Source organism: Gymnogyps californianus, chromosome 7, assembly GCF_018139145.2.
Source record: "Gymnogyps californianus isolate 813 chromosome 7, ASM1813914v2, whole genome shotgun sequence".
Taxonomy (NCBI): Eukaryota; Metazoa; Chordata; class Aves; order Accipitriformes; family Cathartidae; genus Gymnogyps; species Gymnogyps californianus.
In genome coordinates, this window is record NC_059477.1 from 44,155,942 (window position 1) to 44,173,577 (window position 17,636).

The 17,636-nt window shown below is 48.7% G+C and overlaps 2 protein-coding genes across 2 annotated transcripts in view; one reads left to right on the plus strand and one right to left on the minus strand.

Annotated features, from left to right (window-relative positions):
- The first annotated feature begins 1,889 nt into the window (after window positions 1-1,889).
- On the plus strand, window positions 1,890-9,478 carry UPP2 (uridine phosphorylase 2). Its single transcript, XM_050900307.1, has 7 exons — window positions 1,890-1,915; window positions 2,570-2,687; window positions 3,768-3,926; window positions 6,148-6,262; window positions 6,904-7,113; window positions 8,730-8,876; window positions 9,306-9,478. The coding sequence occupies exons 1-7, from the start codon at window positions 1,890-1,892 to the stop codon at window positions 9,476-9,478; spliced, it is 948 nt and encodes a 315-aa protein (XP_050756264.1).
- Window positions 9,479-14,422: 4,944 nt separating this feature from the next.
- CCDC148 (coiled-coil domain containing 148) overlaps window positions 14,423-17,636 on the minus strand; it is an 81,795-nt gene continuing 78,581 nt past the window's right edge. Inside the window, exons 14-15 of the mRNA XM_050900204.1 lie at window positions 16,537-16,677; window positions 14,423-14,569 (exon numbers count right to left, since the gene is read on the minus strand). Coding sequence (XP_050756161.1) covers window positions 14,423-14,569; window positions 16,537-16,677 — 288 coding nt within the window. The remainder of the gene's footprint in view (window positions 14,570-16,536; window positions 16,678-17,636) is intronic.

Consider the following 17,636-nt stretch of genomic DNA (forward strand, 5'->3'; position numbering starts at 1 on the left):
CAGGGGGGACCCGGCCTGGCGGGTGCGGTGCTGCCTCCATGCTGCCCTTTGGTCTGAGCCGCGAGCAGGGGCTGAGGTGGCTGCCCTGGCACTGCTGCCTGCTCCCCAGGCCCCGTCCAGCACCCCAAGGCACGCCCCACATCCCACTGCATGCTCCGTGGCCCTGGGGACAGCAGGCAGTGCTGTGCGCCCCGCGGAGCACAGCCATCGCCCGGGCGTGAAGATGGACGCCGAGCACTGCTCTGACACCCGCAGCTGACGTCGGGCGCTGGGGTGCGACGGGCTGCTGTGCAAAGTCCCTTGTGTCCTTAGGAGGGGTCTGAGAAGTGACCCCGGCTGGGGCACAGCGGCACCAAAGGCTGCTCCTGAACTGAGGGAGCCGAGGGAAGGGCTGTGCTGGAGAGAGGCCCCAGGGAAGCCAGCACGCGCTCCCCCCACAGCCCCAGAGAGCCAGCCGGCGTCCCCGGGACCAGGGCAAGCCTGCCGCTGACACCCCCGGCCGCAAACCATCCTGAAGGGCTCCTGGGCTGAGATGGAGTTGGGTGCGGACAGTGAGAACAAACATCGTTGTCTGGATGTTGCTGAGAATAAAATCAGCCTCTCCAGGCCAGGACCGGTCGCTCCAGGATCTGTTTTAGAACGGCGGTAGCCTATCTCTGTCCATCGCCATACCCGGGCACCGCTGTGGTAATCAGCAGTGCTGCCTTCTGGGGAGCTTAGCCGATGAGAGCAACAAATCTATTGCAAGTCACTTTTTTGCGTTAAGAGCCATGAGGGTGAAGACGGCGATTAGTGGGAATGGGCACATCCATCTTTTTATGCTTACCTTGTGAGTGTTTTCCTTCTCAGACAGTTTTCTGGGCCACCTGGGAGGACCGTGATGGTTCAAAACGTAAAAGGCATCCCGGCCTCCAGTGACCCCACACTCAGATAAGCTGGCCAGGGCTGGGGAGCCAAGCGTGCCGAGCCCCGACCCTGGAGCCAGTCCCCGCACCGAGCCCTGTCCCCCCTGGCGAGCGTGTCCCCTCCGAGCGCCCTGGCAGGCTGGCACCACACAGACACACACCTGGGGCATGCCAGCACCAGCGAGCACCGGGTGCGAGGCAGCTGCTCCGCCGGCGCGGGTCGGTCCGCACCCGCACAGGCACCCACGGAACAGCCAGGGCTGCTGCAGCTGCGAGCCGTGGTGCCAAGCTGGGGTCTGCGGCACAGCCGCTCCCGATGCACCACCACCCCTTCGCAGAGCCCATGGAGGTTCGCTACGGCATTAACTCTTTCTTTGTGCACCTAAGGAAAACACAGGGTGGTTTCAAATTTGCACCGAACGGGGCCAGAGGAAGGCACGGCCTGAAGCCGGCGGCCGGGGTGGGAGCGCCGTTTCGATCCCGGGGCGCAAGGGGAAGCACAGCCCGGGGGAGGAGCGCAGCGGCGGCGAACTCGGGCAAACCCTTGGCACGACGCCGTCGCCGCAGACGGGCAGGCCTGCACCCCGGCGCACACGATCGCCTGCCACGCGCCCCGGCGCCCGCCCCGCCGGCCAGAGGGCGAGCGGGTCACCGGCCCCGGCTCTCGCCGCCTGAGCGCGGCGGCGGAAGGCGAGTCGAGGTTAACGGTGACACCCCTGCAAAAACAGCCAATCTGGGAGAAACCGCGGTGCCGGCCCGGAGGAGGAACCGCTCGCAGCTGATGGGGCAAAGGGGAACGGGCGGAGGGCGACCGGCCACTGTTGATCTTGGGAGCCGCACAAAGCCAGAGAGGGTATTTAACCCCCTGCAGAGCCCCTTAAAACCTCTTCTGAGCTCCGGAACCCAACCGCTGAAGAAATAGCAGGGTGTTTTCCTTACCTTTTCTGCAGAGTATCGCTTTCAGCTGACTCTGGTAGAGCCGCTATGACCGAAACAACAGATTACTCCGGGTGAGTAACAAGGGAGGGTTTGAATTTCTTTTAGTAAGACAAGAAAACTCATCTCCGGGTTTTGTTTAAGCCTTATTTATAAAATTGACCTGTATTGTTACTTAGTTGCTTTCCATCTATTAAAGCAGGTGGAAAGGGAAGGCAAATTGGCCTCCCGCTGTCTGCAGAATCTGAATTTAATTTGCACTTGTACTGCTAGGCAGTTATTTGGGACAATATAAATATAAAATCCTGATTTGCTAAGAGCTTAATAAGCTGTCACATACAAAATAGCACAGTACATTACCTGCTAGATATTTCTAGCAGAATTACATGAAAGAAAGACCTAAGGTTGCCATTGACCAAATGGATAAATACTGAGAAACATTTTTTGCCAAATAAGCGGACATAATAAAAGAGATGTCGAAGAGGTTACCAATGGTGATGGCTGTGAGGAGGAGGACAGCTCGTGTGGCAGCAGGGCTCTGACAGAAAGGCAGCCAGCCCGGACGCCATGCAGAGCCGCTCATCCCTGTCCCATCCCTTCCCTGACACCAGGGCCATGCGTGCCGCTCGCGGGGCTCCCAGGCCACCCCATGCCCCGTCCTGCCCTGTCCCCATTCCTGCGGGCACTGCCCGGTGCCCCTGACCCATCTTCACCCCGTCTCCCCGCAGCAGTGGGCTCGTCCACATTAAAAACCCGCACTTGGACTCGATGGAGGAGGACGTTCTGTATCACTTGGACTTGGGAACGAAGACGCACAACCTGCCGGCAATGTTTGGGGACATAAAGGTAAACAGCAGGTGCAAGAGCGAGGCAGCAGCTCCCAGCCACGCAGGGCTCTCCAGCCCCTCGTCCCACGGCTCTGCGGTCCCGTGCTGGGGCCCCACTGCTGCAGATGCTCCCGCCGGGGACAGGGTCCGGCTGATCGGCAAAGGGACTCAGCAGGCTGGGGCAGCCCGGGCAGGGAGGTCATCCGTCCTTGCTTATTTTGGGCAGAAATCCCAATAGAAAATTATCCTTTTAAAAACCAGTAGTTTTGTAAAACCTGATTTTATATTGGCCCCCATGTTGGAGGACAGACGGAGGAAGCATTTGTCCAAAGCATCTGATCATCATCTACTGGAGACAAGGGAAAGAGGATGTTGTATTTTTGGCTGAGACCTGCTGTCAAAACCAGCCTGTCACGACTGCATCCTCTTCCATTTTAAATCGGAGCATTTCCCCAGCGGCACGGGGGAAGAGCTGCAGTGCCCCGGGCCTCGAGCAGCCCGGCACAGCCCTGCCATGTACAGGCTCCCGCTCCCCTGCGCCGCTGGCAGCCGGACCAGCAGTGCTGCCCTTGCAGCCACATGCTGGTCCCCCTCCTACATTCAGGGAGCGTTTTTTCCTTTAATATGTAAAATTTGTCCTTTTTCCTCCCTGAATTTACGGTCCCTGTGTCATCAGCAGTGCTCACTAATTGCAATTGGTGCTGTTGATAGAATAAATTAAACGACTAGCTACTCTAACATCTGGTTTTGCTTTGCTGTCAGTACGAATACTAACAGCTTAAATTTGCTGAATTATTTCAGATTTTCTTGGTCTAGCATTGATACCCAAGTATGTGCAGCTGTACAGCTATCTGGACCTAGCGTAGTCTCAACCCTAAAGGAAAAACAGCTTGGTTTTAGTGTTAACTCCTGTTTTTGAGACCCTGGGGTTTTGAGACCCCAGTTGTTCTAATGTCCCTCAACTGCCTGCGAGGAAGCGGCATCCCGCTGCGCTCTCTGGGGAGACGTGTCTGGCGCAGCCTGCCACTGCCACATTAAGGCTGAATCTTGGTACCTATTTGAGCTAAGAAGTACCAACATATTCATATTTTACATCCAGTTTGTCTGCGTTGGCGGCAGCCCAAACAGGATGAGGGCATTTGCCCAGTTCATGCACAAGGAGCTGGGACTGGCAGGTGACGGGGAGGACCTGGCAGACATCTGCGCGGGGACGGACCGGTACGCCATGTACCGGGCTGGGCCGGTGCTCTCCATCAGCGTAAGTACCCCGCCGTGCTGCACCGCACCGCACCGCACCGCACCACGCGTGTTTTCCATCCCGGGGAACTCACAGCAGCCCCTGCCCCGGGGTCTGCTGCTGCCGGCACGGTCCCGCAGCGGGCTGGCACGGGGGCCCCGTCTCCCCCAGCGGCAGGGAGGGTGGCCGGCACAACCTCTGCCTCCTGCGCCTCCGCCTCCCACAACACCCACTGGCAGGTTTTTTTCCTCTTTCCAGTTTTCAGCCATTACCACCAGTGCAACCTTTCAGCTGTGGTAAAGCTTCTTCTGTTTGAGTGGTATTTCTCAGCACCCTACATGTTCAGTTTAAAAAGCATTGTATTAAAAATGAACACGCACGTATTTTGCTCAGCTCAGCTGTCTGGCAATTTGAGAGGCAAAGACCACTTCCCACCACACGTGAACTATGAAATATTGCTGGAAGTATTACATTGACATGAGCTCTAAACTAAAAACCTAGCTTTATTAATTGTTCTTTAAGAGCAGAATTTTTGGCACTGCACAAAGGAAAAGCAAATACAGGCTGTGCTGGTGAGTGCTCATACCCCAAGGCTCGGTCCTGCCATCATTTCTTCAGGCACAAGATTAGTCTTAAATCTGATTCACAGGAGACAGCGCCACTCACACGACAGAGCTCACGTTTGGTCTCTCTGACAAAACCAAACCAAACCTGACCGATGGAAAAGCCTGAGGGAATCAATCTGATAGGATCCAAGGGGGAAAAAACCCACAGGTTTTGCTATTCCCCAGCCTGGCAGCAGTTGTGACACAGCTAGAAGAAAAGCCTACGCTGAGCTCTCGGCCACGCACCAGTTTTGCGCCAATGCAGAAGCCATCGACCCCCGGGCTTGTCCCTGCGAGGGGACGCAGGGCAGAGCACGCAGCGAGCCTCCCCCAAAACGCTTCGTGCAGAGCAGCTGCCAACATCACATTTTTGCAAGTTGCTTAGAAACACAAATGAACTCAAACATACCGGAGGCAGGAACACCGTTTCCTTCTTTGAATATTTACAATGAGAATAAATTTTTTAGGCATTGGCAAATAAGTCAGGCTGATGTTCCAGAATAACAACATGCAAAAAGTTTTCATATTTAAAACATGATACAAGCCTAATAGACCATCAGTCTCACAGCCAAATGGAAAGAGACAAAGCAATACGAGAACTGACTGCATACATTAAATTAACTGTGCTTCTTCACTTATGCTTCCTTCAGGTTTTTGAACATGATAGCAAAAACAAAAAAATGTGAGGCGTTTTTCATGGGAAAAAACAAACCCCACACCACCAAACACCTTTTGTTTTTAAAGGTAAAGCCGAGGAAAGGACGTCAGTTGAGCGCTGGAGCAGAAAGCTAAGATGATCATGTGAGGGAGCGCTGGGCAGAAAGCAGAGGCAGCCTCGACGGCTCGTGATTTGCAAAACATCTGCCAGCCCAGAGGAGCAGCAGCGAGACGGGGCAGCGGGGCACCGCGAGCCGTGGCAGAGGATGGGGAACGGGCCGGTGCCAGCGGAGGGGAGAGCCTGCAGGCAGCCAGGCAGATGCTGGGGACGGAGGGACACCGGGGTGGGTGATGCAAGCCAGGAAGCAGAACAGGTAGCCTGCAAGGCGCGAGGCTTCACGCAGCAAATGCCTGACCCCGAAACCGGTCCTCATCAAGGGGCACGAACCCATCCGTCGTCCTTTGCGCCCAGCGACGTGGGCAGAGGTGCTCCGGCATGGGGCGAGGACGGGCTGGGAGGCACCCGGAGAAGCAGAGGCTTGGGTTGTCCTCACTGACATGCACCACTCCAAGAGCACAAGCAGGACACGACAAAGAATGGAAGTCAGCCCGTGGTGTAAGGATGGGCAACACAACGGGAAGTTCTTGGAGCATTCAGCCGTCGGGATGTGTTTGTGGAGAGACCTTTCTTGAAGGAGAGACACCATCTGCGCGCCTGACATACTAGTCCCCAGGGATGAACGCCAACTCTATTGATAAGAGCAGCCTTAAAAGCATTAAGGGGAGGCGAAGAGGGTTAGGTGCTTTACCTGGACAGGCTACAAAGACCCTGAGATGTCTCTCCCCGCCGCAAAAAATTGCTGTTGGCCTCACCAGCAGAAAGAGGCCACAGCGTAACCCTCAGTGCATTGCAGTCACGTACCTGTCACCTGCCGCAGCATCACGGGGAATGACATTTTCCTTTTCTCTCCTCCCAACAGCACGGGATGGGCATCCCTTCCATTTCCATCATGCTTCATGAACTAATCAAACTGCTGCACCATGCAAAATGCCGAGATGTTACAATTATACGCATTGGTACTTCTGGAGGCTTAGGTAAGCTATCCGTGGTCTTTCTTCAGAGCAAAAAAGCTATTAATAAAAAAAATTCTCAGCAATAGGTCATGCAATTACGAGCTTCAGTATTTTGTCAGGTCCCCAAATATCAAACAACATGGTATTTTGTTTGGGGTTAAAACCCAGCAAACTTCTAGCGACTGGCTTAGCAGAGTGCACATTTTCATAATGAACAAAGGCTTTGAATTCACAACAATTGGGTATCACTTTTCAAACAGAAAACACTTGACTGGAAGTCACTCCCATGCTTTGAGATCCTCCCGGCTGTCCTGGTGCCTGTAGTCCTCTGCGCTGGTGAGACCCCTGGCCAGGGCAGTGGTGCTGCTCGTGCCTGCACAAGCTAGTGGTGGGGCATGATCTCTGCAAGCCAGAAGCAATTAAAACGCTGTCGCTCAGCATGTTCCCACAATCAGTCATCGTGTGCTGATTCTGTACATTTTACTTGTACATCTGTGCTACGGTATGAATTTCAATTATTCTCTCACATCTGTTTTACTCACTAAAAAGAACAACCCCGCAGTCACACATATATCTATAGAGATTTTCCTGTCATGCTGAAGTTTTGCAGCAGGTCACAAGTGTTATGAGCTCTGGCTTAGCCTCAGCCTTCGTTTTCACAGGGATCAAGGCCGGGTCTGTTGTGATCACGGACAGAGCGGTGGACTCCTCCTTCAAGCCACGGTTTGAGCAGGTGGTGCTGGATGACGTGGTGGTGCGGAGCACTGAGCTGGACAAGGACCTCGTGGAGGAACTACTCGCCTGCAGCAAGGAGATTCCTGACTTTCCCACGCTTATCGGCCATACCATGTGCACCTATGACTTCTATGAAGGTAAAACGATCTTTGACTGTCCTTCCTCCCCCCAAGCATAATGCCAAGTCTTTATGTTCTTATGTAGGCAAAACTATCCATGCTACCAAAGCCTAAGAAGGGCTGCAGGAGCAGACCCGCCTGATACGTTAGAGCTCGTTCAGCGCTCAGAGCAGGGTACGCCTTCGGAACACACGATACCAATTCTGGCACTTGGCCAGGGCAAGACCCCCGCTGCTAACTGGTCTCTTGTGCATCTGACAGTTAAATTTTGTAACGTCACCTGCAAGGCCAGCGCTGCTGTAGCTGATGGTGGATCAAGAGTGAAGATCCACCCAGCAGCGGTTGCTCCCTGGGACAACGCAGATGCCCGGGGGACCTCTGCTGTCCCCCGCTCCGGCCGTTACATGGGAGCCACGCGCGGTCAGAGGCCCTCCGAAAGCGGGAGGTCAGTAGCTGCACCCTGGCAAAGAAAACAGCCCCTATTCCACAATCCTGTAGCAAGCCTAGCAGATGGGTTACGCCGAGCTGTTTCCTACAACAAAATCGTAACTTCAGAACTACCAAACACTAGAAAAATGTCAGGAAGTGTGTGACATTTACATAAACAAACTTCGGTTACTCTGGAACCATATCCTTTGCAAAATTAAATGCTGATTGCAGAGTAGATGAAATGTAATAAATGAAGAATTAATAATCTGAGGACTATTTATAAACCTTTGGATCTGCTTGCAAATGCGACCATCTGTGTATTGCTCAAGGCCATGTTTTATTTAACCAAAAAGCCATTTGTGAGGATTAACAGTAGGAACAGCAACAAAATGAAGCACTCTGCCCAGGTTAGCACAGCCGCAGGTATACATTTTGCTTGTGTTAAGGACTTTACATACTGTGTGAGAGGAGTAGCTGCACCGGGCACGGGTCTGCTCTGTGGACCCAGGTGCGGCTGCAGGACAGCCAAAGCCACCAGCGGAGTTAGAGGAGAGGGTCGGGATGGGTGCCCGAGCCTGGACACACCGAGCACAGCATCAGGTCCTGCCTGCGGCAATGCCCCGGGGCTGCGGCGAGAGCGGGAGGGAGCACCAGTGCCCCGGGACCCAGCTCCCTGGCCAGCACCAATGCCACCCGAGCGGGGAACGCCACTCGCAAGCGGCTCCAGCTGCCTGCCATCCGTGGCAGCCCCTTAAGAAAAATTAAACCTAAATTAAGGGGGTTTTTCTCTCCCCAATTTTCCCATTCTGCACAGCTTGCTGTGCCTCTTCCGCAGTAATTTGGCATTTTTTTGGATTTAACCTGGCGGACCTTCACAGCTGACGTACGCTATGGGCCTCAGAGGAGCTGCGGTGACTTGCCCCTGCAGAGTGCAATATACCCCCTGTACTTGACACCTGTGAGCTTACTCCTCCTTTTTGCAAATGTTAAAACCTGCGTAATTTTCTCCTCTATACAGAGACATAGCGCACTGGCTTTAAACACTGAGGTTAATATGAGTTAAGTAACTATTCAAAGGAAAACTTAGTTGGCTTCAGACAAAACGTAGGCATTCTGCTGGACTTCCCATTTGAAACTACACCGCATTCACCATGACTGTAAACCCACGCAGGGCCAGCACTGACACTTCTCTGCTTCCTTTCAAGGTCAGGGGAGATTAGACGGAGCATTGTGCTCTTTTTCCAGTGAAAAGAAGTTAGAGTACTTAAAAAGAGCTTATGACGCCGGCGTGAGGAACATTGAAATGGAGTCCACGGCGTTCGCTGCCCTGTGCGGGCTGTGTGGCCTGAAAGGTGAGTCCTTCCACGTCCTTCCCGCACCCCCGCGCTCCCCGGCTTAACCCGACCTGAGGGTTCAGTTTGGAGCGAGACGCAGACAACCTGAAGGCCAAAAACACATTCCTAATGATTTTAACTAGAAAAGTACACTAAAACAAATTTTGTGGCTCAATAAAAAACAAGCGTGTTTTAGAAGGCCTGAGTGAGTGTTGGACAAAACAAAACTTAATTCCCCTCCATCCCTCTCCTGGCCTTAAGTCCTGGCCGTACTGGTGTAGCTGCCTTCCCCTGTTTTGCTGGAAAAGAGACGGGGCGAGCATCCCCAGTGAGCCCGGGGAGGGCAGCGGGAGCGGGCCCTCCTTTCCTTCCCCACGGGGCAGCATTTTAAGGCCGGGGTGCCTGTCGTCAGGCGTGAGGTAACGCAGCGCTTCGGCCGTCCTGCAGCCGCCGTCGTCTGCGTGGCGCTCCTGGACCGCCTGGAGGGGGACCAGATCCGGGCGCCCCGCGAGGTGCTGCGGGAGTACCAGCAGCGGCCCCAGCGCCTGATCGCGGCCTTCATCCGAAAGCGCCTGGGGCTGCACCCGCCGGCGGGAAACGCGCTTTTCTCCACAAACTGATGGGCGATGCAGCACGAGCAACGGGGCGCCGGGTCCCAGCCGGCGCAGTGCGGGTTCGTGCTCCCGCGCCGGGAGCGGGTGTGCAGGACCTACCCACACCGGCGCACCGTGGCCCCTTTTTCTGGGAAATGGAAAAGACAGACTTGGTCGCGATGCACTCCCACGGGCGAGTGCTCTCCACGGCTGAGTGGGGCAGCCGGATCCAGCGAACACCGCCGTGCAGGAGCTGCAGACCTCCAATACAGCTTGAATTGCACCAACACACTTGCACACCCAAGAAGAGCTCCAGCCAAAGTTTGCACAGAAAGTAGGACTGTGTTACCGAACTGCACGCTCCTCACTCCTGTCTCCAGCGGTCATAAAGGACTGTGCCGTTAGGGTCGCTCCTCTCCACAGCGATCCTCTAGGAAGGAGATCCCTTTGCATTTGGCATAAAGCCAAAACCTAAGTAAATGACACGCAAAATTAATCCGCATTTGTGACCGTTATTGTTATTCATTGCTGTTACAAAGGCCGTTCAGACTTTCATTCATACAATATTGAAAGATCTGTCAAAAACTGACGCACACCAGAGTGTTTGAACACAAGAGGTCGGCGTGCGGGAAGCCCACCTTGCGCAGACTGTCCCCAGCCAAGCAGGAGCAGCTTCGCCCCTGTCGCACGGTCGGCAGGTTTGGATGTGGGGCACACGGGGACCCTCGAGAGGGAAAGGGATGGGGAGCACACATAACTGATATAACCTTGACCTGAATTCACATAACTGCCAGGGACTGCATCTTGCACATTTATCTGCTAATCAATACAGATCAACGATCCAGAAAATCATCTTTAAGTGTCTCCACAAGCTGTAAGAGACTAAACTGCGCCTGGGTTAAGTGGAGCGGTTTTTCACGGAGGGTCACTTACAGCCTGAAGAATTTCCCAATGAAATCACTTCCAGTTCTTAAGGTTCACTAACAAGCTTGCTTCCAAATGAATTTTGACACCTTTCAAACAATAACTTACAGGATTTAAGAGCTCTGGTAAACAAAATTTTGACATATCAAAAAACATGGGAGAGGATCTTAAGATATTAACGATATTAAGAGCATGAAACACGTAAGTCTAAAGATACTTACAGACATGCCAAGGCACCATCCCCGAGGTACTCGTTCTCCAGTCAGCATCCTAAAACCTGCTTCATCAGCAACCTCGGGGCCCCTCTAGTCCCGGAAATATTTCCACACGCTCGGGTACAGCTCGATTTGCCTCCCAGATGTGCGGGTTTCTCTTGGCGTCCCTCTCGTCACCCCACTGCACACTGTCACGCTGCCTCCTCCCGTCCGCAGAGGCCCGCTTCTGGGGCGTGGGGCCGGCGGCGGAGCGGGGCCGTCCGGGGTGCTGCCCCGATGGGCTCCCCTGGCGCTGGGACCCCACCTTCGTGGTCCCTGAGCTACTCCAACAACTTACCCGCACTTTGATCTGGGATACATTCAGTTTGCTGCCATGAAAAAGCAAACTCCACTTTTTACAAGAAAAGGAGATTGGTTCCTAGTTTCCATTCCGAGATTGCAGTTTTTAGGCTCAAATGTTAATCTGACGGGGGAGGAATCCCAGGACAGGAGCCAGTGTCCTCCCAGAACAGAAACAAAATCACTCCGGTCACTTAACACGCAATCTAACCTACCATTCAAACTCAGTTCTGCTAGGCCAAAGTCCACTTAAGAAACTTCTATACTAATAGCAATGTACCTTAAGTCCTTTGTGAAAATAATTTAAAACCAATCCAGGGAAAGAAATATGACACTGGAACATTTTGCCTAATTTGATAGGTGAGGTTTGCTCTGCCGTAGCTTACGGAAACACAGTCCTGGTTATTAACTTTGCAAGAGAGAGTGAACTCCATTTTCTAGAACATTGTGCAGTGAAGAGACTCTGGTTTTTCTTCTTTTGCTTTTAGCACAATGATTACGTTGTTAAATGGTTTTTCTGCTGCACATTCTAAGTTTGACACTCTTTAAGGGTTTCAGCTGAGTCAGTAATTTACAGAGCTCTGAATGCGTGTCCTTGGTGAGCTCCTTTTCAAAATATTGACCATTACTGCAAAGCCCTCTCTATTCTCAGAGGGGTCAGAACTGGCATTGCAATCACTTATGTTTTTCTTTTTCTATAAATACACTCATAAATGTGCATATAAGGTTACGTGCACATAAGTTGGCACAAACTTTAAGTGTTTTGCAACAGCTGGATACCGCACCAACTGATCTTGCACCAGTTGGGTACTTGACTTTCAGGCACTACTTAACATTTAAGCCACTTTTCTGACTAACAAAATTCACAGATAAGTAGTATATCTTGAAACCGAATCACTTAATTTTCACAAAGAAGTTCTTCCTCAGGCTTTAAAAAATCAGATTGTTAGTCAAACTGCATACACTTCATATACTGGCATAAAGGATAGCTGAATTCTGAACTGTTACCCTCACTGAGTCAAAAACAACAAAGTAGGGCTGCAAGGGATGCTGGTTGAGAAGTCTATTTCCCATCAACATTTTCTGTGCACATTTTTATGTGCAAGTAATTTCAAACATCTTTGTACAAAAATAACTTGCAAAATTTCATTTTTTTGAAAAAGTGTGGAAAGCATTTATCGTGAAAACAAATGTCCTTATAAGCATCTCCATTTCCTGAAGGGTTTTGATCATCTCTCGTGCACAGTACTAAGGTGAGGACGATGAAGTAAGGCGAAACATCCACCTCCTTCCCGCAGGAGCGCGGAAGAGAGGCACTAGGCCAGGCCAGGGAGAGCGGCTGAGGCGGTCTGCAGGAGCTCTCCTGGCAAGAGCAGCCTCTGGTTGTGCTGAGCAAACTACCTGAAGCCAGTTTCACTGACCTGCACGTTTTCCATGCTCCGCTGTTACATGAAAATCCCTCTAAAAAGCCTCATTCTGGCCTCACCGTATCAATAACAAGCCCCGATTCATGGCTGCAGTGAGCTGGCACAGACTCATCTATGTAAGCAGACTTCTACTCAGTCTATTCCCTGAGAAACAACAGACGTGAATACAATCACAAGACGCTGCCTAAAAATCAGTGCCCTTTATTTCAAAAACAAATGTCTGCTTCATTTAAACTTTCTTTTTTTGTAAGTGTCTTGGTATTTATAAAAGATGACAACTATAATCTGAAAAGGTTTTGCACCACTGAAATTATCTTGTAGATCTGCTTTTAAAGGCAAGGAAAAAAAAAAATCAACTGCCTTAAGTTTGGGATCTTCCATTTCTGGGAAGCAGTCTAGCAGCCAGTCTGGTCTCCAAAAGAGAAGAAAAGTAATGCTGGTCTCCCCTGCAGGAACATCCAACAAGTTGTGAAGCTGGCCAAGTGTGTTTTAAAAATAATGAGTTACCCCAAATGAGATACCAAAATAAAATGCACAAATATACACAGAATTGTAATTTTAGCACAAGCATGCAAAAGCTAAATCCAGAAGACATCCAGCTCCCACGGCTTTTGGGAAGTCTCTGTAGCATTTCTCCCCCCATTAAAATATCTTAGCTTCAATACTCAGATTATGTTGCTCCTGGTCTTAAACTTTGCTTGCTCTCGGGAGTCTGTCGCACCAGCTCTTCCCCAGCCTTTCTGGCACCCTTCTTAGAGTCTCCGTCTGCTTCTGACTTTGCACCTTGAACACTCAGGCCAGAGCAAACCTCCCTCCCCCGGGGGCTCAGAGACACCTCCTGAGATCAGGCTTACGCTGCAAGATTTTGCCAGTGTTACTCTCGGTTTGAGGTGTGAAAACTTAACATTGCTTGTCTCCGATTGCAAAACATTTGGTGTAGAGTCACTGAATATGTCAAGAGAAGCGGGCCCGTTGTCTGTGCCGGGTCAGGAGGTGGCATACAGTGGCTAGCAGTAAAACTGCTCTCGTGGCATTTGCTGGACCTGCGCCGTGGGCTCCGCTGGGAGAACACAGACAGGGCTTACCCTGATCCTCAATTTCTCATTTCGACAGTGAGGAATTACTGTCTGTTTCACAAGGCATTGTAGGTATGTGATCCATTAACACCTATAAGGCATTACAATATTACATTAATGAAGTTCCTATGATTATCTAGATACACAGCTACGGACGTTCAGGTCTTTCTGATATTCATCGTCCTTAGAAATTTTTGGTTAAACTGCTGATTTTAACGTGTTTACATACATTTTATACTTATCTTATGTAAGGCTTGAAAACATAATCAGTTACAAAATGAAATGACATCAATTTCCCTTCCATTTAATAGAATCATGTTCAGTAGTTTCAGCTCCAAAATAAAGATCCCAGATCTGAAACATTATTTCTAATTTATAATTTATACTGAAAGACTAATCTGCAATACGAAATTGCATGACTGGTTTGCAGTAAATATGATGCAGCAAATTGGTTTCTAAATATAGACAAAGGTTAAGTTTCTTCTTATAGTAATCAAGGAATAATAGAAACATTCATGATAATGAAGATTTTATAATTAAAAGAATCAAATTATCAAGAAACCTGGAATGAAAGTTGTGGGATGTATTCATGTATCATAATATAATCTAAAGTGACTGTTCTGCAAAGTTATTTTGGATTTATGCTGCCAATTAAAAAACGGAGTTCCTACTCAAGCTGCTATGTATCAGATTGGCCTGGAATGTCTGTAGGAGTCTTTCGTGTACAGGTGTCCATCTCCCAGTAGAAAGGGACATGGGTAATTATACTACAACAGCCTACACCCACCAAACCTCTATAAAACCTTCACCAAGGCAGGCGTAAAATGGCGTAGCACTGCCTGAGAAAGGCACGCTGTTTTTTTGAATGGCTGCACACACTGAGAACTAAGTAGTTCTATGACACAGCCTAAGGGAAATTTATTTAAAATTTTCACGTTATAGGCCAGACAATACCCCTGAAGCTTCTCTACTCCCGATATGAGAGGTGCTCTACATTTTAAAAGCTGTAGATTCCATATCTCTTCTTGGAAGCTTCAGTGGAGGAATTTTTGGTAAAATCTCTTTTGCATAAAGTGTTGTATGAAGTCCAGCTTCTCGAAGAGCTAGCTCAACACGAAGTCTAGGATCAGAAATGATCTGTTAAAATAAACCACAGCAATGATAAATAGAAAGAAAACAATACTTTCCTCATACACACAGTGTATCTTACAGGTTATCTGTGGATGTATATATTTAAAAAGTTTTCAAAGACAGTCCGAAAATTATGGTCATAAAATAAAACCTTCAAAAGCAGAGAAACTCTACAGTGAACAAGCCTTAGCTCACTGCACATACCTTGATACTATCCTTTTTAGTATTAATGATCACAAACTATTTTAATAAACAGCCCTGGTTGTCATTCCTCAGCAAAACTCAAAGGGTAGATGAGAAACTGAGAGACTTTTAATTCAGCCTACTCACTGAAGAGTTGCTGACTTCTCTAATGTTCCCCATCAATACAGCCCTGCTTGCAGCACAAGACTTTTAATCCCTTCCTGTTTGTTTCTATGGCATCCGAGTGCTTCAAACGCGTTTATGATTTTTCTCACAGCATTGCCTTGTGACTACATGGCAATACCACTTCCATGTTACATAATAACAATTAATGCCCAGGGAAATTACTTCTAAAATTTGTCAAAAGGTTATCTGACAAAATTTGTAAGCCTCTTTCAAATCCTTCTTCCACGGGCTACAGTGGGAGAGCACTGAAAGTACAAGAGAAAGCGCCACATTGCCTTCAGTTCTAGCATCACCTGCTACAGTGCCCAGAGCCGCTGGGAAGACCACCAGTGGGGAACACTATCCATAACCACTGCAGCTCTGGGATGGAGCATGCGAATATGCTTGGCAGGAATCATGTATTGCAGCCTGAGCAGTACCAAAACCTGTTTGGAGTCGAAACAGGAAGAATATTCTGAGAATTCAGGTATCAATCCCAAATACACGTTCAGAGCATTTTTAAGCTAAGGCTTTTCAGAACCTCATACATCAGTCAGATTTGGGTAAATTTTAATAGCCAAACAAAAACTACATCTCTTGTACCACATCTCCCCTTTACCAAACTGAGAAGCTTTAAAATGTCTTAAAATTGGAAGTGCTGGACAAGCTTAATTATAGACGTCGTTAAATTTCAGCTTATTCAGTGCTAAAAGAAAGCTTTTATGCCATAGAATTATATCATAGCACTTCTCTTTCTGTAAACATAATTTTCAAATTCCAGAGTGGGAATAATTTCAAATGCATAGACTGAGCAGATGGGGAACAGTAAGGGAATCAAAAAATCCTCCCCTATGTTTCCTAATTCCATCTGAAATTGAGCTAGCACTGTCCTCAGCAATCTGAGTGACCTGAAAACAGGAGTATAGTTACTTCAGTTTCCTGCTTCATTTACACCTCACTGGTTTCTTCTCCTTTAGCCCTTGCATATCACATGCCAACTGATCTTCAGTCCAGCAGTAGTGTAAAGATAGTCAGGATACTAATTTTCAGCTTATGAAGAGATTTGTGCTGTGCATAATCTTCCAAGGAAAAAAGAATACCCCATAATTAAGTTACCTGTGACATAGCTCTTTTGTATACAGTCAGGAGAACTTTTATGCTGAGTCAATTCACTTCACATACTTAGTACAACACTAACTGGAGCAGGTGAAAAGGAGGCACTTTTTTAAATAAATGCATAAAAATGTAAAAGGGGTGAGTTTTGAAAGGAAAAAATAGAAAACAGATCAGTCAAAACGCCTAGCAAACACAGGAACTGCCCAATGGTCCATTTAGCCAGTATCCTCTCTCCAGTGGTGGCAATGGGAGATGCTGTTCAGGCAGAGCCCAGGAGTCCTACGCTGGACCTGAATGGACCTTTGTGGTCCACTCTTGTGCTCTTCCAGCATCTACACTGGGTCAGAGAGATTACCCCACCTATTACTCCTAATGTTTTTATTTTTACACACATTATATTCTACTGTCAATATTTCTATTTAGGATATATTATTAATATTACTATCATATATCGCTATTAAAATATATGTGCATACAATAAACTGTATAGTATGATTACAGACAATTACCTGCTGCTCACTGTATGTATGCAACTTAAACAGTGGCTTCTGAAGATCAAACTCTTCTTTGGTTCCAATGCCCATCCGAGCTTTAGATGCCACCGTATCAGCCACTACTCTAGCTGGATCTAATTTTGCAACGACGGCAACCTAAAATACATGATATGAAAACAATTACTCTATCTATGTGGACCTAAGGTGAGAAAAGGTTATTATCAATAACACATCCTTTGAGAACATGACCATTTAGCTGGTTTAAAAATTTCAAAAATTGTCTTAAACCACCTTGTATCCGTATATAAAAGTTGTAAAGCTTAAAACTTGAATCCAGAGTGAAACCACTCTGACAGAGAATAATAATCAGGGAGATTTTTTTCCTGTTTCCCAGCACAGACAATTTAATTGGCTGGACTTAATACAGCACTGTGCATGCCCAGAACTGCTGTAAAGTGGAGAACTGCCTGTTATGTGGGCAGGCTTAACACAGAATAACCTGCATATTGTGAATTCCAATTGTCAGTCCTTGAAAATATAAACTTGAAAGCTGGATGGCATTTCCATAGAGAGGGAACTTATGTTGCTACCTCGTCATACCCCTGGTAGGAAATAAGCTTATGCTAGGCTACCAGAAAACAGCACTTCCCGAATATGTGCACTACTGATCTTTGCACCGTAACAGCGGCGTGTGGTCCTGGCTGCAAAGGAGGCCTCGGCTCAGCAAGGATGCTATAAGAGAGAAGCAATAGCATCCTCAGCTCTCTAGCAGAGATTGACATGAGCTCTGACCTTCAAAACCAGTAACCAAAAGGAACCAGCAGACTTGTAATTTAGCAATACCCACAATTCCTGGAAGTCCAAACTTTCTTCTTTTTCTTCTGATGGAAATAAAAGTGTTCAAATCAGTAGTTCACAATTTTTACAGTCATGGGCAACAACATGGAGTGATACGCCACAAATAACATAATTCTTTGGTTTTCTTCTTAAGTGCGTCTGTTTTAACTGTTTAATTTCCTGTGGGTAGATCAGTATCAAAGATTCTCTCAGACACTATATTGTGCAAGAGTCAACCTTTATTCATTGCTTGTTTTCTTTGTGTTAAAATATTCAGA

Coding starts and splice junctions, on each gene's coding strand:
- UPP2 (XM_050900307.1), top strand. CDS start 1,890: ATGACCGAAACAACAGATTACTCCGG. Junction 3,927..6,147: donor GGCCGGTGCTCTCCATCAGC/GTAAGTACCCCG, acceptor TCCTCCCAACAG/CACGGGATGGGCATCCCTTC. Junction 7,114..8,729: donor CACCTATGACTTCTATGAAG/GTAAAACGATCT, acceptor CTTCCTTTCAAG/GTCAGGGGAGATTAGACGGA.